Source organism: Anas acuta, chromosome 2 (genome assembly GCF_963932015.1).
Source record: "Anas acuta chromosome 2, bAnaAcu1.1, whole genome shotgun sequence".
NCBI lineage: Eukaryota > Metazoa > Chordata > Aves > Anseriformes > Anatidae > Anas > Anas acuta.
The window spans coordinates 111,210,740-111,235,531 of NC_088980.1; the positions used below are offsets into that span (position 1 = coordinate 111,210,740).

The 24,792-nt window shown below is 34.9% G+C and overlaps 1 protein-coding gene across 4 annotated transcripts in view; it reads right to left on the bottom strand.

Annotated features, from left to right (window-relative positions):
• Positions 1–1,473: 1,473 nt before the first annotated feature.
• The window catches only part of SNTG1 (syntrophin gamma 1), a 343,053-nt gene continuing 319,734 nt past the window's right edge, over positions 1,474–24,792 (bottom strand). For all 4 annotated transcript variants that reach the window (XM_068671708.1, XM_068671707.1, XM_068671705.1 and 1 more), the window contains 2 exons: positions 17,062–17,172; positions 1,474–8,172 (listed from right to left, as the gene is read on the bottom strand). In XM_068671708.1, the coding sequence (XP_068527809.1) occupies positions 8,014–8,172; positions 17,062–17,172 (270 nt within the window). In that variant the 3' untranslated portion in view covers positions 1,474–8,013. The remainder of the gene's footprint in view (positions 8,173–17,061; positions 17,173–24,792) is intronic.

The window sequence follows — 24,792 nt, forward strand, 5'->3', positions numbered from 1 at the left end:
CCCAAGATTCTCTTAACTTTTCTTCTTGGAGGGCAAGTATGTTAGTTGTGACATATACAAATCGTGAATTGAAAGAAACTTATTCAAGGATTGTATTTTAAGAAACCGTGATAACAAGAATTTTCATGTGAAGCCAAAATCATTGGAAAAGATGTAGAAGCTGCTAGATAAAAATTGGTATTTCAGAAGAAAATAAGCATTTATAGAATTAAAAAAAAATAATAAAAATCTTCAGCTCTTCAACAAAATAAAACATCATTCCTGGGGGGCTCTCATCCCAGGAGGTGTTTAAGGAAAGATTGGACATGGTGCTTAAAGACATGGTTTAGTGGGCAATATTGGTAGGTGGATGGTTGAATCAGATGATCTTAGAGGTCTTTTCCAACCTTAATGATTCTATGATTCTAAAAGAGAAAACAGAAATGGCATCTGTAATAGCAGTCCTTTACACTTGGAATATATTTACTACAAAAAATTTCCTAACTCCGTAATATTCTGTGACATTCTTCACTTCTTTTAAGTGCTCTAACCTCTCATTTCTTTTCTGGACTTTCACTTCAATGTGGTATAAAAACAAACTTGAGACACATGAAACAACTATAGTTGTGCCAGAGAGATAGCTATGTTTGCTAACCCACATCAACTGAATCACTCAGGAATGAGGATTTTTTCAGAACAAAATATTCATCACACTTATTGTTCTAATATATATATATATATATTTTCCTTCTCTTCAAGATGCTGAAAGGGCTAAGACTAGCAAGACTGGGACTTCCTTGAGTACAGAGCTAAGGAAGGCAACAACAGACTGAGGTCTGAGAAAACCCTGGTGATTGGTTATGGAACAATGGGTTGGGAAAGAATAACAGAAGCATGGTGACAGGGAAGCAGACCTCGCTTCTCCACACTGGAAGCTCAAGAAGGGCACAAAAGATATGCATGCAAAAAATGTGCTGCAGTGTTCCTCAGTTGTTGAAAATGTACAATGCTTAGCTAACCACTGGGGCTCCTTTTCTCCCCATCCATGCCTTCAGTCATGGAAAAAGTCAAACAGAATTGAACTGATCAAGGTTGGCTTTGTTCTAATAGTGGCAGCACTGTTTGAAAATTGTTACATTGCAAAGATGTACCAGAAAATACCTTCAGGCATTGCAGTATCAGGCCCAGGAACACTCCAACCAACACTAAGCATTTAAATGTCAATAGTAAAATAATCTGATTGTTGAAGGGGGTGAGCTTCATAGCCAGGGGGAAAAGACAGGTATTTAGAAATCTTAGTCAGACTTTGAGTGGGTGACTTGTCTTGTGGAAATGATCATACAAGTGAGCTATTGTCATTATTTCTATCAAATAATCAGTTGAATAGGTAGGCAATAACATTAGCACCCCTGGTTCTTCAAGTATTCTCTTGATCTCTCAGACTTGACTTTCAATTATATAAAACTCATACACTCTATGACTGAATGCAAAAGATTAGTTAAAAAGTATTTATTTTCTACATTTTTCTGTTATGTTCTGTTACAAAAAGAAACAAAACAAAACAAAACATAACAAAAACAAAACAGAAGATAGCGTTTTATTAGTGGTACATTAATGAGCTTAAACAACTAAGTGACGTGTTCGTCACAAATACATATTACAAACAACCACAAAAACATAACTGAAAATGAAATAAATAAATTGAATATTTTTTCTTCAGTTTTTAATATTTATAAAATATATAGCACTTTCTATTACATTTTTTTCATTCATTTTTGTTCATAACAAATTAAAACTTATGACATATATTGCAAATGTGCTTAAGGATAAGAATAATTAAAAAATCAAAATTCTGGAGGTATGAAATAGTAAATCAGTTAATGTTCATCAATTTATTATCATATATCCAGATTGTGCATATCCTGCAAAAATAGCCATTTCTTCAACTAATATACATATTTCTTTATAGTATTATAAGATTAAGTTTTTAAATGTAAAGCTTCATGGATTTATGCTTCTGTTTTATAGTTGTGCCTAATATGTAACTTTCATTAATATATACTGAATATTTTCCATTAGTATATACTAATATATACACACATACGCACACACACACACACTATGCATTATATATTAGTATATACTGAATATTGAAAGCATTTCTGTAATGTATAGTTGGGATTCTTGTAGAGAAAGTTGTTGAAAGTGGGAGACGTGTATAATAACAATGAAAACCGGCTAGGTTAGCTAAATGAAAGCATTTAGTTTTACATTATTCAACATATTTTAATAGACATGGAATGTACTGTAATAATATACAGAATCCAAATAGAAATTTATTTGTATTCCAGTATCCTTGTGTTTTTCCCTCTGATTCCAACAGAATATGAATTGCTATCTCCACTGAACATCCTGAAAATGGGAAAAGGAGTCAAGAAAGTAGAAATTTGTTGACATTATAGACTTAATTATAGGAAAACTACTAAAATTGCATTTAAGATCTGTCCTAGTCAGGAAAGCACTTAAGCTCAGGTATGACTTTACTAACTTTAGCCCAAAAGTTAGTCACAGACTACAGCATTCCTCTGGTACATGGATGCCCTTGCCATAATGCTTACTGTCCCCTGGCTGTATCGTACGTTTAGATGCTCCCTTACGTAGCTGAGTGAATGCAGTTTTGCCATCTGTCCAGAGCAAAGGGTGTGAGGGGACACAGCAGTGTTCGTGGGGATGTCAGAGTGAATTTGCAGGTATGTATTTGTGATAGATGGGAAGAAAGACACAGCAGGGAGAGGGCTGACCAGCACCATGTAACCTACTTGCAGTCAGTAATTTCCCTTTGTGGCAAGGGAAAAGGGCAATGCAGGATAGTTTGGCATGGGCTTTTGTCAGCTGCCTTCTTTAAAAGAAGGTTCAATTAAGCCCTTTGCTGCAACACCGCTTCCTGTCCCAGGCACTAGGCTCTGTCAGACTGCCCAAGGAAGCTCAGCTTTCTGGGGTCCTTCCAGAACCCATGGTGCATGAACATCAGCCACCGTGCAGAGAGAAAGGGCTCTCACCAGGACCCAACAGCCCTAGTGTTTCAGGGGGATTCTGACTTTCAACTTGCTTTAGTCAGGTCATATGGACTGAATGTCCATTAGCAGCTAGAACTCATGAGGTGTGATGCTGGTTTAGCTTCAGCTTAAAAACTCATTTTGTGTGTTTATTGCCTGCTCTGCAAAATGCACAGTGAGAGGCAGTGGGCAGGAGCCTGACTTCAAAAGCACATTGCTGATGCAATTGAAAACATGAATGTGACTGCATCTACAGTGCAGTGGCTACCTACAACTACAGTGGTTACTGTAGTTAGAGACAAACACACCTTCAGAGTCCTAACTTGTGGTCCTGCCTTGTATTGCCCTTTTGAGAGCCTCAAGTCCTGTACTGAGCATCTACGGCAGGTGCTAAAATTTAGGGAATTTGGGTGAGTGCCTCCGATGTTCAAATCTGAAGATTTTAAATTGCCCAAGGATGAACATTTTAAAATCAGCTTGAGCTTTTTTTTCCAGAAACTACACTTTCTCAGGGACCAGACCCTGTAAGGGAATGGAAAGTGCAGTACAGGAGTTAGTGTTTAATAGTAATAATTTTGCATTTTCCTCTTTCCATTTTTGCATTGCTATGTCAGAATGAAAACTGATCTTTCTTTTTTGCATAGGGAATACTAGAGGGTGCTTAAACAACAGCAAAGCTACTGAATTTTAAGGGCAGCAGCTGTACATTTAAAAGATCTTCAGCCTTTTTAATATTTATCTTGATGTAGGAAACATATTAAGGCATTGAATAAACTAAATCGTATGTAAAATAACAGGATGTAGTAACTGCAACCGCCTAGTCCACTGTGAGATGTTCTGATAAAGTTAAAGCACACAAAGTAAATAAGTATATTTTCATGGAATTAAGTACTAATTTGGAAAATAATATTTTTCAGTAATTTCTTCTCAAAGCATATTGATATTGTATATTATTATTTTACATTTTTATGAATTCTAGTTTGAATAACCAAAAGTTCAAATTACTGGTTTTCAAAAATAATCAACTTACAACTGGTTTGTGTCCACAAAACTCCTACTGCACCTACTTAAAAAAAATTAATAAAATGACAAACATTTAAAAATATCCTTATTTTTATTTCAAAAATGCCTTCATGCTACTGGTTTGCAAATCTCTTTTGAAAATCTGTAACTATATCTTTAAACAGATGTAGGAAACAAAATGTATTCATTCACTGATGAAATTCAGAAAAACATGTATATAAATCTGCAACACTTTCATAAAAGATTATGTTAACACTATAGCCTCGCTTATGGTTAGTTCTGTGGAAGATTCAGATTATCTGAATTCAGATTATCTGAAATTTCAATCATAAAGCAAATCAAATAAACCCAAATATATTTTGTTATATTTAAGAGTATGTTACATTTGGTATGTTATAAAATATAATTTCAATAGTCACATACCATAAGTATAAAGATTTTTTTTAATTAAACTTATTTAAGAATATAATACATAAAGAGAACAAATTATGTTTTACTCTTTGACTTTGTTTGTTCTTTTATTTGTTAAATATTTGCTTTAATTTTCATACAAATTTTTAGTAAGAGCTGATAGTTCTTTATAACTGTTTTTTCTTCATATTCAGTGGGCTGTGTTAACTTACAAAATGCATGGATTCATTATATATGTTAAATGAGAGCAATATAAAGCCTGGCTTTTTACATATACACATGAGGTTCACAATGATTTAGAATCTTCTTTGTATATTTATATGAAATATGTAGATATTTAAATTAAATCTTGTTGTTTCAGGATTCGCTATTACACATTGTTTGAAATTTTCCCTCTTGTTTCAAGGCTGAGTTTCTGACCAACTTGCCCCAAGAGGGCAAACCTGAATACTCTAAGGTCAGTGCCCAAGCCCCCCAAACCTCCCATTTACAAACCAGTGCTGACATGTAGCCAAAGCTATGGCATTTTATGCTCTCTGAACCACACTTCTATCTTCTTGAAATGAAAAATTTGATTAAGCCCCAACAGTTCAGCTCTTTTAAAATAAAATAAATAAATAATAATAATAATAAAAAAAACAACTACAACAACAACAAGAACAACAAATGCAGTTCTAATTTGTAGGCTAGTGTTTGTCTCTTAAATATTGTATATTTAATGCCCAGTTAAAAAATTCTTATTGATGAGTATAGCAGTTCTACAAACAAAATTCATGACAAAGTTCTTTAGGATACCCTAGTAGAGTCCAAGCCTATTAAGTTCATGTCATGAGACCAGTTCTACACAGGAAGCAAATTATTTATTTACTTACTTATTTTTGGCTTTCATATCACAGAATCTCTTAATCTACTGCAATTTGCAATAGCATACTTTCTGCTGTTGTGGATAAACATTATGTTCACTTAACTGTATTAAACATCTCTTAAATTACTCAGTTTCAGTGGTGCAATTCTGCATGTCATATGAGCTGGTTGAAGGAAAAACATTCAACTGGCAGTTGATTAATTCTAGATTCTGCTATTACCTGCAGAGCACATATTACTGAGGTGTTGGCATATGCCAACACTGGGATGGCTGAATGCCACAACAACACACTAACAAGAAGGAGATGATCTGTGAGTACAGAGGGAGAGAACTGTTACTAACAGATTCTGTTTTCATTCTGTTTCCAGCATTGTCAGTGCTCTGTCAAAATTTGCTTTTTCTAGTACATGCCTTCTTGACAAGGACATTGCCTGAGTTACCATCAGTAAACCCCTTTGAATGTTGTAGTTTTAGATTTAAAGCATCTGGCACTTATAATCTCCCAGGAACAAACTCAAGATCTTATGGACAGCCACAGCATTATTACTTGTGAAGCAAAGACCAGGATCTGACCCCCTTATTTAGGGAAGCTTCATGTAAACAGGATGATAACTATGAAAATGATGGATTTTGTTGACATTTAAAACAGCTGGATAATAGCTGGATAATGACACTATTCAATTGTATTTAGCATAGGATGTGAAACACAAACAGAAAATTTTTAATGCTGTAAATTAATGTACATCTTTTAGTAGATGTACTAATAAGAAGTAAGCACCTACTGATTGATAGTCATTTGGAAACAATAAAGAGTTGCCAGAAAACATTTTTTTCAGATTATTTGGTTATAATTTGAATTCAGATTCTAGTACATATATAACTAGAATCTTCTGCTATCAGCTTTACTTCAGTTCCCCATTTTGCAGGGACACTTTCTCACACACAGAAATCCAAATATTTCTACTGCAAAGCGTAAAAACAGATGCATAATTTGCCACTGTGGTTCATTCATTTTTTGTGTCTGCATTACATTTTGTTCCCATTGTGAAAAAGCTTTTCTCTGGGTTCTCTTATGAAGTTTTCCTTATTTTAATATATAAAAGTGGATGTGAAAGATTTTATCCTTCTGCTACACATGAGAGATTGTGTCCCTAACCCTTCTATGAGTATTTATAACAAGTTTAATTGGGGGAAAACAAACAAACAAACAAAACAACAAAACAAAACAAAAAATTGGATTTCAATATAATAAATAGAATCTCCAGAAAGTATTATTTAAAATATTATGCACACACTAAATCTGCACTAACTGTTCTCTCTGCACTCTTTTAGATTTATATCCTGTTTGGCCAAAACACCATACTACCTCTTTTGCTCTTATCCCATATATGCTCATATCCCACACGTGCTCCCACCACTTTGCCATCTTCATTGATGTGTGTAATAGCAAAAAATTAAATTATTTTGTAAAATTATATTTAAATAAAGTTATTAGTTATGAATGTACAAATCCTTCAAGTTTCATCAATAAATGAAACCCTGGAATAGTATGGATGATATGTAGTTGAGGGTGATGTATTTTTAATATACAAAGACATTATGCATTGTCATCTATTCTATTGTTACAGGTTATTTATTTTATTCCTGTCTCTTACTAGCAAGATATAAAAAGAAATTATTAAGAATTCAAAAGTTGGACTCATTTTTCAAGCATATTTCAAACTCCTATTTTGTTGAGATCCTGAGTGGAACGAAGGTTAAACATGGGAGCAATGTATTAGGTGGATTATGTTTGAAACAAATTCAACAGCTAAGTCTTGTGAGCAAAGACTTTTAGATTTACAGAACTTAGTTAACTAAAAAAAAAAAAAAGGAAAAGTAAACAGCAGATGCGATATTTTACACACTTGCACTTAACTTGTAATTAAAATAAAATACATATCACATTATCATCACTTGAAGAACAGGGACCTAATCGTGGAAGAAGGGTTATGTTTTGTCTGTTGGTTGGCTTTCTTTTTGTTTTTATTCTATATGCCAGTCAATATGGCTATATCTTGTTATTGTTAGAATAAAAGAACAAAATAGTAGCATGACTCCATACTTCATGTATGGACACAAGTATGGATTTACAACAATGCTTAAAGTGCTTTCTTATTTGAGGAGATACTTACACAAATGCCTTTTCATGCTCATCTCCTTGTCACCATGTACTATATGCTTGTTGCTTGCTCTTATGTCATTTATAACACAATCATTGGGTATTAAGTTCATACTCAGAGTTTAGCATATTGTCATAAAAAATCTGAAAACAGGAAAATGACAATTCTATTTGTGTATTATTACAGCCATTTGAAAATTTTATTAAATACTGAAGTGCTTCATTGCATCATTTATTCCTTTGCTTCCAATGTTGCTTAAAGCACTATCTAAGTACAAATAGATCATACTAAAAGCATATCCATCCTATTCTGGGGTTTTGGCTAGGATTATTTACTGGTGTCTTGCAGAACAGAGATGAATTTATGATCCCATGTGACCATCTATCTGCTGATGCTGCAAGATGTCTTGACTCCAGGATTGGTTTCCACGTACATGGTTCACCAAAGGTCTACATCTTATGAATATTTATACATTGTTGCGTCTTTTTCTTAAGTGGCAGTGCTGTAATGTGAGATATCAAGTAGTATACTTTAATTTGCCAGTACCAGAAGTTGTGGGAGCAGCAGAAGTTGTGGCTTGACTGCCTACAAACAAAGGGTCCAAACAAGCCACTTTGGCTGCAAAGAATGAGTGGATACAGTGAAGGACTGCAAACAGGTTGGAAAACTCCAGCTCCTGGAAGTGAAAACAAAAAGATTTAAAATGAATCAAAAGAAGACCTCACAGATATACACCCAGGAATGAACTGTGATTCAAATACAAATAATTTTAATAGTTTGACATAATTCTGCTGATGTGCCTGAAAATTCTCCCTTATAGAGACTTAGAGACTGAGTTCTCTCTATTCTGTAAATAATTGTTTAGATGCTGACATGGACCATTTTCTGATTAAGTGCTTCCACAGAAATATGAGGTCCTGCCTGGTAAAGAAGGCATGAGACAATCATACAGTCCATTTTCCCCCTCATTTTATTAATACAAATCTGGCACATTTTGCAGGTTGATTTATTTAAAAATTAAATGAGTGCACCATAACATATATCTACTGTATATTCAGTGTAGCCACAAAGTTCAGCAGTGTTGATTTCCACATATATCACATTTATCTGTCATATTACCTCACCACATTGGTAACTATTATTTCACCTATGTTGATTCTTCATTTTTTTTTTTTTTTTTTAAGACATTTTTAAAATGTGCTACTATCATACAGTGATATTCTGGCTCTGTCTTCACTGAGGCAAATATTGTTATTGGACCAAAAATTAAGAACAGACTTCATGTTTTACACTTATGTGCAATATTAGGCAAAGACATTCTTGTTCTACTTTAATTTACATTTCTTTATAGCTCCTCAACTGAGACTTTCTTAGACACTACAAGAGAGGAAATAAATAAAAAATACATTTTTTTTTTAACATATTTGCTCCTTTGTGTCTAATTGACTTTTCCTGATCAATGAGATCATGATGACAACTTTTTTTTTTTTTTTTTTTTTTTTTAGGGTTTCTTCAGTATGTGTTTTTGGTGTTGATATTTGATCAATAAACATTTGCTGTATTTGAAAGCAGATACTGAGGTATTTGTATACATACATTTGTAATGATGGTGGTGCAGAGTTGCCATCTTTTTGCTTTGATTCCCCATCTATGTAAATTTCTGTACTGAAGCCAGCAACTGTCCTATTTGTCTTTCTGTCCAGCACTGATAGTTGATGTTTGACAAAAATTCGTTTTTTTTTTTTTTTATATTATTGTGAATTCAACAAAAAAATGATAAAATTCTAAAAATTTCATTAACACACAATTTTCTGCCTCCTGACCTTTCCTAGAAGATGTTGCTTTACGTATTTCATGGAGACATTCACAAATCCCTTATCTTCAAGGGGTAACAACTGCCTGAAAGCAGAGGGCTGTGTGTGCCGAATATCCAGTGATGTACTAGATGAGTGGAGCTTTGTTCAACTCTCTTACAACCTGAGCAGATGTACTTTGGACATGCTCAGAAATTAATTTTTAATTGCTCATAAGCTTCTTTAACATCCCCTAAGTACTAATTCTCATTAAGGAAGATAAAGTTTCACATACCTTCCACCTGTGTCCATTTAAAAAATCTGTTTAGAGACATTTTCATTTTAAAATACTAAGCCAGAGGTTCCCCCAACCCCACCCCCTTTTTTTTTTTTTTTTTTTTTTTTTTAATGGAACTTCAAGAAACATCAGTCATTTAAATTAAGTTACTTTTCAGTTAACCCCTTTTTATTAATATCTTTCTGGTACTATAAAAATAAAACTGAAGCTTAAGATGAGAAAATAATTTAGTGAAACATGATATCACTTCTGTGTTATCTGTGAAAAGACTACCTTCTTGTCTATGTTTCAACAGAGCAAATCTATTAAAACAAATAGTACAGTTTGAGAATTGTTCGAGTCAATTAGGTAATCCTACTAGCTGAAAGTTCTTATGTACATCATAATTATGGCTACCGGGCACTGAATTTTCACAGTGCATTAGTACAATTACAACCAGTTATCACAGGTGTTTCTGCAACAGTAACACAGTGGGAAGATCCATTGCTCAATGGACCTTCAATGAAACTGTGAGAGAAAACAGCACAGCTGCTGAAGGTCCCATTGGTTCACTGTTACTGACAGTAATGACACAACACATTACCTTGATTGTAAAGACGAGCACTAACAAGTCAACAAATGCTAGATTGCTATTTGGCATGAAATATTATTCCTATTTCAGTGTCAATGTGTGTATCATGTCATGTACTGAATGAAATGGGAACCTCTGTGATCACAGAATTTAGCTTGGTACACACATTCAAGGTGGAGGCTCCAAGTAATGTCAGCTTGATTAAGAGAGACACATTATTTTATTTTATTTTTTCCCTCACACCAGCTAATCAAAATAACCAAAATCTGTGAATCTGTTTAAAGACACATAGCTTGTGTCCTGACTGTGCAGGGCAGAATTCCCACCCTTGTGATCACATCCACTTCTCCCTAGAAGGGCGGGTGCATCAGAAGGAAAAAGAGGGATCACACACAAACTCTGCTACAAGCATGCTTCACATTAACATTGGAAATAGAAGAAATGTGAATCAAAGTAAGCTGATATTGGTTTGCGGTGAGTACATACAAGCCTGAATAAAGTCTGCAGCTTAATTCAAAGGAGTCTAATTGCTGGAATAGGATCCATCAGGAGCAACATTTTTCTGGACTAGTCACAAGAAATCTTAATGAACAGATAAGGGTTCACAAATAGGTGCTGACAGACAAAACGTTCCCTCACTTGTGTTGAGAACTTGCACTTTTAAATCTCCATGGGTCTGCAGTACTGCATGATGGAGGGGAGCCCACAAGTTTTTCTGCACACCTAGCCCCCCCTTTTTGTTTTTGTATATACTCTGTTATCAGCCATCTGCTTGTATGAGTACACTTTCATCTAGCAGGATATTGTGTATTCCATACCCAGGTTCAAATAAACAAACAAACAAACTTTAAGAAACCTAAATAAATATGCTATTGAGCTATTAAGGGTGCCACCTATAGGGAAAAGCAGATACTCTGAATCCTCAAAAAGCAAGGAAATCCAAACTTCATCTATTTGTTCATGTACAAGAATACAATTTACTGTTATTCCAATTTCCAGACTGTTGTCTGTACCCATCACCAACAACCCCACTCTTCCAAAAATACCACTATACCCTCTCGGGCTCCATTCACCTATCTCTTAACCAATCTATTCTCACCCAACATTGTTGTTATTACACCAGGCATTACCAGACTATTAATCTGAACATTTGCAGTTTCTGTAGAGGACAATATAAGTCAGTAAAAAGGTGTGTGAGAAACATAAAGTCAATGAGCATGGCCAGAAGTGTATGAAAATTCTAGTAAACTTACACAAAGAAAATCTGGATTGACAAAACAAAAATGGAAAAAAAAAAAAAAAAAAAAAAAAAAAAAGGAAAATTAAGAGGGGTCCCGAATGGAAAAAAAAAAAAAAAAAAGTACAAATTGACTATTATTGCATTATATTAATGGTGCAACTACGTAAACTGTACATCTACAAAACTGTACATCTACAAAATCAAACAACTGTTAGTTTGTAAGTATTCATGTTTTTGTCACAACAAATCTCTTTCATGCTTATATAAACTGATGATATGTGAAGACATTTGTTGCTTCATCAAATATGATGTTAAATAGTCTCTATATATTAGGATAGAATCTGATTTAAACAGATATGAAACAGATATTCCATGTGCAAGATGCAGGGAAACTAAAAACTAAGACACAAATACCTACGCAGTTCAGAAATCTGAACTCAGAATTCAGTCACTGCAACTGAGCAATCACTCTATAAAAATCTGAAGGGTGTATACTTAAAACCCATTTAAAGCTGATATTCTAAATTTGAAGCGCAGTGTGATGCTCACATAAAAAACGTCAAGGCTAAGAACAAGGATTAAATTAAAATTATACTTTGGAGAATATGCTTGAAATGAGCAGAAATATCACCCTGGAAAATCGTAAAAGCATTCATCATGACACCTTGCAATGCACTTGAAAGCAAGTATTTTGTTCACATTAAAACAGTAGTAATTCAGGCTATTTTTCTTATTATAGATTATATTTGTACATAAGCTAATTTCAAGAACAATTTAAATAACATTAATTACTAGTAATGTATTATTAATTAATTAGTATTAATAATAAAATAAATTAAATTTAAACTTCTTTTGCTGATACCATAGTTTTGCCCAGTTTTAGCTGATTTCTCTGCTCACCTCTGTTTCATAACGCTCTCAGTTCAGAGAATCATCTAGTCTGTGAAAAAAAGCTAACCTGATACAGTATAGCTGTAGGTGTCTTTGTCACACTATAGGTGATTTTGGCCAAGTTTTGCTGAGAAAACTGTTCAGCTGTGAAAAATCCCTTGAAGTTCAGAAAGGTGAAAGCACAGAGAGAAGTGTAGTTTTGGGGATATACACCATGCCTTGTTTTATGGTGGTGAAATGTGAGGTCATACTTTTGCTCAGTCCAGTTCTGTAGGTCTATTGCTATTCTAATTTACTAAGTATCAAATTCTTGCCTTTGTAATGGGGAAATTACTGTGTTGTGTGTTTATTTACAAAATGTAAATGTAAATTGCATATAGTAAAAAATCAGCAATAATCCTGCTTTAGATATGTATATATTCCATACTGTGATGGTTGGGAGCCTGTATGTATGCAAACAGAATCTCTCATGGATTTAATACACATTTTGTCAGGAAACAAACAAACAAACAAGCAAACCAAAAACAACAACAAATCAAAACAAAACAAACAAACAAACAAAAAACAGTTTTCATTGCAGTGGTCCACTCTTTGGCCAGGTAAAATTGAAGAGTACAGTGCTGTGAGTTTATGCACTGAGATTGTGCTAATTTCTGGAAGCTGGTATGATGCTGGAAAAACATTAACAGACCACTAAGCTACAGCTAAAGAAATAGATAAATAGATAGCAAGGTGCCTAAATGAATCCTTTTGTGTCTTATGGATGAGAAATAAACTCTCGCTTCTATGTTTATCTTTTCAACCCAAAAGAAAAGGCAGAGGGACATCCAGTACCTTCTTCTTGCATCCCCCCAGGGGTAACTGCACCTGCTATTTCCCTAAAGTGCCTGTACACCAATGTATAGAGCATGGGAAATAAACAGCATGAGCTCGAGATCTGTGTTCGGTCGCGGGGCCACGATCTCATGATCACTGAGACGTGGTGGAACAGCTTGCATGACTGGAACGCTGTCATGGAGGGCTATGTTCTCTTTAGGAAAGACAGGCTGGGAAAGAGAGGGGGTGGGGTTGCACTTTATGTGAGGGAGCAATTATAGTGTACCCAGCTCCAGCTGGGGGAGGGTGAAGGACAAGTGGAGAGCTTATGGGTAAGAATTAAGGGATGGGCTGGTATGGGAGACATGCTGGTGGGGGTCTACTACAGGTCTCCAGATCAGGAGGAGGAAGTCGATGAGGCCTTCTACAAGCAGCTGCTAGTAGCCTCACGATCATGAGTGCTGCTCCTCATGAGGGACTTCAATTACCCAGACATCTGCTGGGTAAGCAACTCGGCCAGGCACAAGCAGTCCAAACAGTTCCTACAATGTGTTGAGGACAATTTTTTGCTCCATTTTGTAGCTCTCAGTCTGAAAAATTCTGTCTGACTGTGGAAACTTGTGCGATATCTCCTGCTGAGTGACAGCTGGGAAATAACCTACGGATTGGAAGGTCTAAGGGATACCAATGATTAATGTTACCCCTAAATGTTTTTTGTCTCAGAAACTACTTAGACCTTGCCTTGGAGACCTACAAGGTCACGTGTTTGCATCCAGGCACACTGCCATGGACCCACCACTGTGACCTATGGTGATCACTGTTCAGATTTTTCAGACTGGAATTGTTCGAATCTACAGGGAAACAATTCCTTTATTCTACACTATGCATCTTTATGGTAGCATAATACTGTTTCAGAGAGGCCAAAATGAAGAGGGAAAAAAAAAATAATTTGGAAGTATTTTCTGATTATTTAAGAGAATGAGTCAAATGTTTAAACATGTTAAATGACTTTTGAGTTTAAAAGAATCATTCCTTATTGAACAGTAACTAAATATATAACATATGATGCCATTTTGAATGTTGTTAAGTCAGGCATGAAGCCTAATAAAAACTTTGACAGCATATATAGATTTCAGTGTCAGTAAAGAACTTTCTATCAGTTAGGAATACAACAGGAATGTAAGTCTGGCAGCAAGTGTGTTTCTCAGAAACCAAACCAAACCAAACCAAATGAAAAAAAAAAAAAAAAAGGAAAAAAGAAAAAAAGCTGTCTGATGAAGGGATGTCATTCTGCATGTTTTCTCAGAAAACATATTTTTCTGGGATTCTTGTAACATTAACAGTGATGTATTTATTATTAACAGATATATTTATAGAATAGAAACAAATGTATCTAAATTTTGAATCAGTATTAAATATCTAAGCACTCTGACACTCTTAATTTTCTAGATCATGAATCAATGTTCTAGATCTAAAGGATATTATCACACAGGCACAACATGACACAGGCACACATACCTGGGCTGAGATACACAAGATGTGCAGCATTGTACATAGTGATGACTGGAAGCATTGGGATTTTGATAATTCATATTCTTACAGGGAGGAATTATATGATGAAGCCAGTATCATTTAAATATAAACAAAAAATAAATCTGTGTCTGGGCCATTTCACATTTTCAAGGTGCAGCTGAATTATACTGCATTAAATACATTAATGCATCTTGTCAGTGCCAGAGCTGAAACTGAGATGGAATAAAACAGGCACTGGAGATACAAAAAGCAGGAGTCTCAAATCAAGTACGCACAAACCATAGCAGGTTCTGCATGGAGCATGTTACCATTGATGATGAAGAGGAAAAAAGTACTCTCAGTTCTAGCAAATTTATTGAGCTGCATCATAGTTATCTGCTATGTCCTGCTTCCTTGTTACCATTTGGGAATGCAAAAGTGACGAGTCTTAATATGCTGAGGTAATAGTTCCTCAGATTTTTTTTTTTCTTTCAACAGTAAGCTCTCATCCTACTATATTCTGATAATTCCCCATATAATATAACTCACAGAAAATTATATTTATCTCAAGTAAATGTTACCCTCTATTTTCCCCTTATAACAGTGGGTCTCCAGGACATGCATAATACAGAGTTTCATTTAACAGTTGATGATAGCTTTGGATATGAATATTCAACACAACCTTTAACAGATGTTTTAGAAAATTCCCATAGTCTGATTCCAAATGAAGCCTTCATACAGCATGCATGAAACCTGGCATTACAAATATTTCTGAAAATCTGATTAACATTTCCTAATGACTAGAGAGTTCCCTGAATAGCTATTTCTATAGCTCTGTAATGCTAGCAAATTCCAAAAAAAATACCACCTCCTCTTGTGCTGAGTAGTGCTTTAAATATTTGAAAGGCTCAATAGATACACAAGAGGGATATCCACAGAATTTTAAAGTAAGCAAAGTTGAAGAAATATGACCTAAGAATCTTTTCCTTCATTTTATAGACAAGTTTACCCATACTTCTTAGACTAAGACACGTACTTCATTTATAAACAAAATTGGAAGTCCTTGCTATAGCACCTCACTCACTGGAAGTCCTTGCTCATAGCACCTTCCAAAGACTACAGAACCTGCCATTCTTTGATCATGTTGTAACTGGTATATTTTGAACTATATATATATATATATCTTTTATGTATTTCCAAATTGATCAACAAGAAAGTTTAAACTTTTAAGAAATAGAAGTAACTAGAAAACAAGATAGCATGTTAGTTAGGATGCTAGTGAGGTTGTATAATATTCTGCCTTCACAAGGTAGAAGATAGAATTTTTACCTTGATAAAAGGTAGAAAGATGACATTCCTTAGAAATTAAGCTCTGTTCATTTCAGCTGGGAACAACAGTCAGTCCCATAAAGTACCAAGTTATCTCCAAAAGTGATTTACAGTCTTAAAAAGTGATTTACATTACAAATTTAATTCAAATCAGGAAACATTTTGATGAAAATTATTTTTCTTCTTCCAAATCTAGATTTTGTACTATGCACTGTTTTTAATTAAGGGAAGGGAAGGGAAGGGAAGGGAAGGGAAGGGAAGGGAAGGGAAGGGAAGGGAAGGGAAGGGAAGGGAAGGGAAGGGAAGGGAAGGGAAGGGAAGGGAAGGGAAGGGAAGGGAAGGGAAGGGAAGGGAAGGGAAGGGAAGGCAAAAAGACCTCTGATTTAGACTCTAAGGCAGTTCCAGTCATCAGTGAGCCTTGTAGATCACTTTTCCTCACATACATGGGGATAGTAAATGCACTATTCTCAAAAGACAGACATAAAACTAGGCATAAATATCTCAGGTGACTGTTTTTGTAAATCAACTGTTGAATCAAAAGCACAACTGAAAATGCAACTTTTCTAATTTTGAATTAGACACAGACACAAAGATTTGATGACAACTTCTTGTAATGGGTTTTATGTTTAATCCACACTTTTTTTTTTTTCTCTGAGAAATAAAAGCAATGTTAGACCCTTGCTGGATTGTCTGACCAAGCTGACTAAAGGATACGTTTTGCACCATTTCATGATACAAGTATAGGGTGAGAGGGCATTTAAACTCTAAGCCATCTTTATCAAAATGATTAATAGTCTTAATAGTCTTTGCAAACATGCCTAAAAATATATATATCAATAATATATACATACACACACACACATGTATATATTATTGATATATATACTTTTAGGCATATATATATTTAATGTAATGGAGCCCTTTAAAAGACTATATCTACCAAAAATCCAAACAGTTCATTCAGATTTCTTTATTTTTCTTTAAATTCATTGACTGCACACATTGATCTAATACTTTTAATTAATTTAATTTAATTTATTCCTCCTGTCTCCTAGATGCTTTAATAACTATTTTAATGTATATTGACATTATAAAAGAGAACATACTGTTTTTACCTTTGCTTCAATTTGTTTAGTATCTGTGTTTTGAAACAAGAATTTGATTTTGCTCTTCCCATCATCTGAGGAACCTTTGAGCTGGGAAAACTTGTACCTCCAAAGTACAGCCTAAAGGGGAAAAAAAAAAAAAAAAGCACAAGCATTATTATGGTGAACTGTAATAGAAACAGCTAATGCCCTTCTAGGGGAACTTTTAACCTCTCAGTGGTACATCGTTAAACCAACTGAATATTACATATGGGTGTAACATACTTTAGCAGTGTCCAATTGAGATCAGTCAGACTACATTTGTGAAATGTACTCTGAAATCCCTTTAACTATATTTAATCAAAGTCTGTCATGCCCGAAGTCAAAGATTTTTCCTCTGAAGATCTGTGGATTCTCTGAGCCATCTGAGGCAATAACCTGTTACAAAATTTCTCCTTTCACAGGAACAATATTATTATTAATAATAATCTAGTTGTATTTCCATAAAGTGTATATCAAATTAAAAACAAATATATTTAAAATGACAAATAACAAAAGGAAACCTTATAATGAGAAGTCATTTTGATTTTGCTTATGAAATCTCCAGTAAGAAATTTAAGCAGATCATAAATTCTAAGTATTAGTGACCATTCAAGTCTTTAAATTATTAATTAAGTTGTGTCATGTTGAAAAAAGGCAGATTTCTCTACAGAATAAACATAGAATTAAAAAAATAAATCTATAAAAATGTCTGTTTATTATATCTCATGTGGATTTATATAGACAACTGCAATTTATATAGATAACTTTTATAAAAAACTGCATTTCAAACTCTATTTTTCTAGAAGTGGAAAAGAGCTGTTTATTAGAAATATTTTCAGCTTCATTAAAAGATATTTTCTCCTGCAGGTATTTTGCAGCAGTATCATTTTTCATTGTGATTTCAGTATTATTTCACATAATTATAAGGTCAACCTCACTCATATTGTGTTGCTGCTTTTAGGAGACATTAATTTCACATGCAATAATTTCACATGACTTTTGTTGTTGTTGTTGTTAATGGTTTGTAAGTAAATGAATTCATTTCAGTGGATTAGCATGACGCTTCCATCTGTGTCTTTTGACTATATGTATTACATGATTTAATATATAGTTGATATTAAACAGAATATGAGAGGTCAAATTCTCAACTTTCTTAAGCACAGGAAGGTCCCTTTGCTTCAAGATGTCGTTATTTCTTGTTGCTAATAAGCTGCAAAAATCTCCAACATGCAACAAGTTACAGTTTGCTACATTTATAATCGTCTAAGTAGATGGGGGGTGGGTGGGTGGGTGGAAGGGACAATATCTTAACTGTGCACAGTACACAATGAAAGATTTATTTTCCAGTAGACGTTTGCAATTGTATATAACAAAAAATCTCTATATATTTGTCCCTTTCTAGTAAAAAAATAAGCTTAGCACCACTTTCATTCTCCAAGTGTATGTGACAGGTGAGCTCTCCTCTACCATAAACAGAATTAAAGACATTCTGTTTCAGATAAACTAGAGGAATTTGGCAATTTATGTGAAACTATATCATATTTGTTTGATTTGCTGTCCTCCTGAGCACACCTCTCTGTGCTACAAAAAATAGAATAGCTTCCTTGATCTCTAAATGTGTGCAATTCCTTTCAGATGGTTTAAATAATGACATTTATTTATGTACTGTGGAAAATGAGTAAATTAATAAATAAATAATAAAACCCCCCAAAATACCGGTGGTCATACTTCCTACCTACATAGTAATGTCTGTTTTTACAGGCCTATGTTACTCCACGAATCTTGTCAGAAAATCAAGAGTACATCCTTTCCACAGGAACACCAAACCTATTTAAGCATGTCATTTCCTAAATGAGAAACATAAAGGTCGTCTCTTTATCTCATCTTTATCTCTGGAGAACCACAAATAAATGTACTAACCCCTTTCTCTTTGCTGATGTATGGTGAGGCCAGGAGAGAGGTGCAGTTGTAAAAAGGATCCTCAGTTGGACAGTCAAAATCCTGGGGTATCTGGCCTTACTCTAATTCAGATGAAGTCTGAGTGAAGATGAAGGATGCATAGAAATGCCACACTTTGGCATTTCCCATATAGGTTTGCTACTCACTTCATTCTTATTCAGAGGATAGAGAATGATAGTCACACCAAACCACAGGCATGGTTCAGGAACACACTTCAGTTTATGCATAACTTCAGTATTGAGAGTCCTACTTAGCAATGGCTTTTAAGTACACTGCAAAATCAGGCTTGTAGTGCAGAGGGGGCAAAATCCTTCTAGAGACTACTCCCAACAAGATTGCACTTCTTACTTCAGGATATCAAAACAAGTTCTGAGAACTGACATCTCAACAGCATACTTTGCAAAGACTAAACCCTCTTCATCTAAAGTGTAAAGATTAAAAAGGCCATTGACTATGCATGAAATTATTCAGAAACGAAAGAACTATTTGTTTCTTTTGAGTGGTCTTCAACAAATTGCACACTTTTTTTTTTTTTTTTTTTTTTCCAAAGACATCCACATGAAGGAGGAATCTTTTTGTAAAAATAAGATTGGGGAAAATGCTGTGAGTTTTAAGTTATTAAGTCAGGAAAACAACATATTTCTAACACTAAAAACAAGTCATCCTAGCTATTTTTTTTGTTCTAGAGAGAGAATTTCTGAAGGACAATTCCTTCATCCTGGTTTGAACTGATACACTCTGGGTGTGTATGCACCTCTCTGTTATATCAGAAGTGTAAAAGCTGGTTAAACTAGATGTCCAAATTCTAGCTAGCTAAAGTTAGGTGAATTAATTAAGCATATATGCAGTAAGACTCATTTAACTCCTGAGAAGCTAAATGCTGTGCTCTGTAGCCAGAACTGCACATTTCATGTGTAGTAGATGTACAAGATGCAGAATGATGTGACCCAGCAGTCAGACCACTCTTAAAATGTGGTACATTAGGGAACCCTGTGTTACTTCCTCTTGTGGTTTCATGTGTTCATTTTTAAGATGTTTGTTTGTTTTTTCATTATTGCAAAATGCTCAATCATTGAACAGGGATTAGACCTATCTTTTTCAGTGACTACCTCATAGTGACAAACTATAAAGAACAAGCAAGACCTACATGCCTAAGTGCCCAGTTTCACAGTGATGTGCAGCTACATTACTGACATAAAGACACAAGAGGCAGAGTTTCATATGTTGTTATCTTTCATGTTTCCTATGGTCTTATTTCAGTGTCACAATGCTCATTGTGACTGCTTTGAATACTAATTTTAAAGGCTAATTCTCCTGCATGAGGAATACACATCCCCGGGGATACTCGTCTATACCACTGAATGATTTTTCCATGTTTTTGAGCATCACAATTCTTCAGAACTGTTTCCTAAGTGCTTGCCTCAGAGAATTAAATTAGGTTGAATTAATTTTGTATAAATATATATATTTATGTATAGACTGACTTTTGAGCAATAAGTACATTTGTAAAACATGTTGGCTTTTTGACAAATTAACAAAGAAATGGAGCGTGTGCCATATAAATTATTCTTAAATCAGTTTTTATGAATCATTTGTAAGGGAAGTCTGAATGTGTGTTGTTACTGAGCTCAACACTTTATAATACATTCTGACAGTGTTTCTTTTAGTTAAAAACAGCCTGTTCCTTTCTTTGTAAAATGTTCAGTAATTGTCCACATATCCTACATCAATAACAGTTTTTTACAGGACTGTGTATGCTACTTTTAAGAAGTGGAATATTATTTTCACCCTAAAATAAATTTAACATGTGAACCAAGTAGCAATTAATTTTAAAGCACAAACTGTAGTTTCGTTGTTGTTGTTGTTGTTGTTTTTGTTTTAAATATTTTGTGGATGCTGGCATCAACTACTAGTGAGGACACCTCTCAAGTCGAGGCACAAAATCTTATGTCTTGATGGAGGATGATGATAAGAACTCAATATATACTGTTTATCAGTGTGCCTTAGTTCCCTTTGGAAGGGAAATCTCAGCCTGTGATTAGAGACAGAACTTGACAATAACAGCAAGCACTCTGATTTAGACACTGGAGACTGAGATTATTGTATACACTGAAAATACCATCTGCTTCACAATTTGAATACATCCATTATGATCATGGAAAATATGACAAAGTTACATCCATGTATGGAAAAAAATGCATTATAAGACAGTCCTGTCTGAGCCAATATGGTACGCACCATGTGTAACATTGAAAATAATCAAAAGAAATATATCCTTTCCCCAACTGTTACTCATAGATCACTTAGGCTGCATTTTACAACACTTGAAAAAATAATCTCAAAGAATATAAGAATGTAATGCAAACAGATGAACAGCGCAGAAGAGCTGACAAATTAGATGCTAAGACCTCTCATGAGTTGATATTGCATTATGTAATCAAAAAATCATCAAAAAGCAATATCTTCATTGAAATTAATAGGATTATTATTATTTTTTGACATACTTGGGACCAAGATACCATACCATTTTAATGAGAAATATTTTCTTTACAAATAATTACTTAGGACTTATTTACTCCAGCATTTGTGGTAAAATTACTATTACCTTCTTCAAGTATTATTTTGTTACAATTATCCAAGGATGTTCTCTACCTGCATATTTTTGTTTTATAGATAGGACATCAATGCAATACAAAAATTATACATGGAAGAAAAGCTATTGATTTCAGTACCAATAACACTTTCCTGTGGTTCTCCACAGTCACAGAAATGAAGGGAATTTATGTTACTTCTTTTCTTAGCACTGGTGCTAAATCTAGAACAAAAATTCTGCAAGGGACCTCAGAAAATATTTTCATGATTGTATTATATGACAGTTTGCTACTCATTGCTGTCATTTCAGAATGCTGAGCTAAACTGCATTTTAAATTTTGATGAGGTATCACTTTTTCTGAAGATGCAATGAAAGAAAATTGATTCTCCTCTAGATAATTGTACCACAAAACTGGGAAATGCATCTTTATGTAGGGTACGATGTTGGTTAGGGTTACGTTGGTTAGGTTTCACTTTTGTTTTTGGTCAAGGGGCTTAAGATACCCTACAGAGAGACTGAATTATCAAAAAAAAAAAAAAAAAATATATATATATATATATATATATATATATATATATATATAAATCCATCTTTGTTTTTTTATTTGCCATACTCCAAGGAATATACATAGAAATTGGACTGTCAGCCTAGTCCTTGACTCCGTGATAGATATACATGTATGATTTAACAAGGATATACTAACACGCATTTTCTTCCTGGGAAGAAAAGCTATATTTTGTCAACATGAGAGTCTCCAAGCAAAACAGAATTAATTTATGTCCTATGGTTTCATTGAAAGACTGCCTTCAGTTTATTGCTAAAGTATCTTGCTTCTTCTATATTGGATTATGCACTGTGAAGCAGTTCTCTTCTTACAAGAAGACAACGTACACTTACTGAGCTCGTGAAATAGTGTTTGCACCTCACACTGCAACTGAAACATTTCACCTCTCAATGCACATTACCAAATATGGATTTTCTCTGGACTCTTCATTGGCATGAATCAAAGAGGTTCTATTATGTAGTAGCAAAAGAAGTTTGGTCTTCAGCAGGATACTTGGAAAAAAAACGGAAGTCTATCAGTATTTTAAAATGGCTAGAAAGCTACATCTCAGATCACCTGTAAATGATGAAGTAAATACAAGCTTGTTAAGAAAGTGAATTTCAGAGGTCACTTTTCAAATGCTAGTTTTAATAAAAAATTTTGTTGTCTCTTCACAGAATCACAGAATTTCTAGTTTGGAAGAGACCTCAAGATCATCGAGTCCAACCTCTGACCTAACACTAACAAGTCCTCCAGTAAACTATATCACTAAGTTCAACATCTAAATGTCTTTTAAAGACCTCCAAGAATGGTGACTCCACCACTTCCCTGGACAGCCCGTTCCAATGTCTAACAACCCTTTCGGGAAAGAAGTTCTTCCTAACATCCAACCTAAAACATCCCTGGCGCAACTTTAGCCCATTCCCCCTCATCCTGTCACCAGGCAGGTGGGAGAACAGACCAACCCCCACCTCGCTACAGCCTCCTTTAAGGTATCTGTAGAGAGCAATAAGGTTGCCCCTGAGCCTCCTCTTCTCCAGGCTGAACAAGCCCAGCTCCCTCAGCTGCTCCTCGTAGGACTTGTTCTCCAGACCTTTACTTGAGATGCGGCCACTGCTGGCCCTGCTGGCCACACTGCTCCTTATACAAGCCAGGATGCCGTTGGCCTTCTTGGCCACCTGAGCACACTGCTGGCTCATATTCAGCCGTCTGTCCACCATCACTCCCAGGTCCTTCTCTGCCAGGCAGCTCTCCAACCACTCATCTCCCAGCCTGTAGCTCTGCTTGGGGTTATTGCGCCCCAGGAGCAGGACCCAGCACTTGGCCTTGTTGAACTTCATGCAGTTGACCTCATCCCATTGGTCCAGCCTATCCAGATCCTCTTGCAGAGCCTTCCTACCCTCGAGCAGGCCGACACGCACCTAACTTGGTGTCATCCGCGAACTTACTGAGGGTGCACTCAATGCCCTCATCCAGATCATCGATAAAGATATTAAAGAGGACCAACCCCAGCACAGAGCCCTGGGGGATGCCACTAGTGACTGGCCTCCAGCTGGATTTGACTCTATTCACCACAAATTGAGTCACCTCTTCCTTCATATCTTCACAAACTGGAGCTTTATTTTCCACCATTGCCTTTTTTTTTCTTGACACTCTCACTGATTAAATTATGCTTCCCTTCAGCTTTCTAAGGCAACTTTTATACTGCATATATTACAGAATTATTCTAGATTTCAGTGGACACCTTTCAAGCTATTTTTTTTTCTCATCTGACTAAAATAAGTGATACTCCTACAAGTCAAACTAAATCAAGTGCAGATGCCCTGTGGATCTCCATTTTCAAGAATAAAGGTAATTGGGTCTTTGATCACCTGGGATACACCTTAATTTAGCTGTTTGTCTCATATCAAACTGAGAAAGATTGCATCCTTGCAAAGTGACACTTTAGTCATGCTGACAGCAGCAGTAGGGAACTGAAGGGAACAGAGCAGGATTAAGATCTTGGTCATGCTCAGTTCTGCTGTGTTACAAATCTCTGGAGTGTCTACTTCAAAAGAATTATGGTCCAAGGTAATTTCTGTTGTCAACTGCTGTGGCTTTCTAACTGTAAAGGGAAAGGAAAAGGAGGATGCAGAGGATAAAGAATAAAAATGAGACAAAGGAAAACAGCAAGAAAGTCATCCCTGATAAATGAACTTATCAATTGCTGAAGTTACATTGAATGTTAAGGCTAGAGTTTATATGATTAGTACTGATGGATGATCTACCAACATTTGTTTGCTTCTTAGGTATGAAGCATGACTGTATGAACTATGCTTGACTGTTTACATCAAAGCTATAGTAGCTGTTTATTCAGCATTTCAATTTCTAAGCCTGGAATAAATATTTGTTCACAAGAGTTACATTATTAAATCTTTAACCTGAAGTGAGTATCCTTCTGTCTTCTCTATTTATGAACACTGTTTGTAACAAATCAAGTTTTTTGTTTGTTTGGTTTTGATACATTTTTATTTCAATATGTGGTATCTATATTAGCTGAATGAATGGACAGACCTTCAGGTATGTATCCTTAGAAAAGACGGTTTGCTCCTACAGAAATTCAAAGAAATTCTGTTCTATGTTA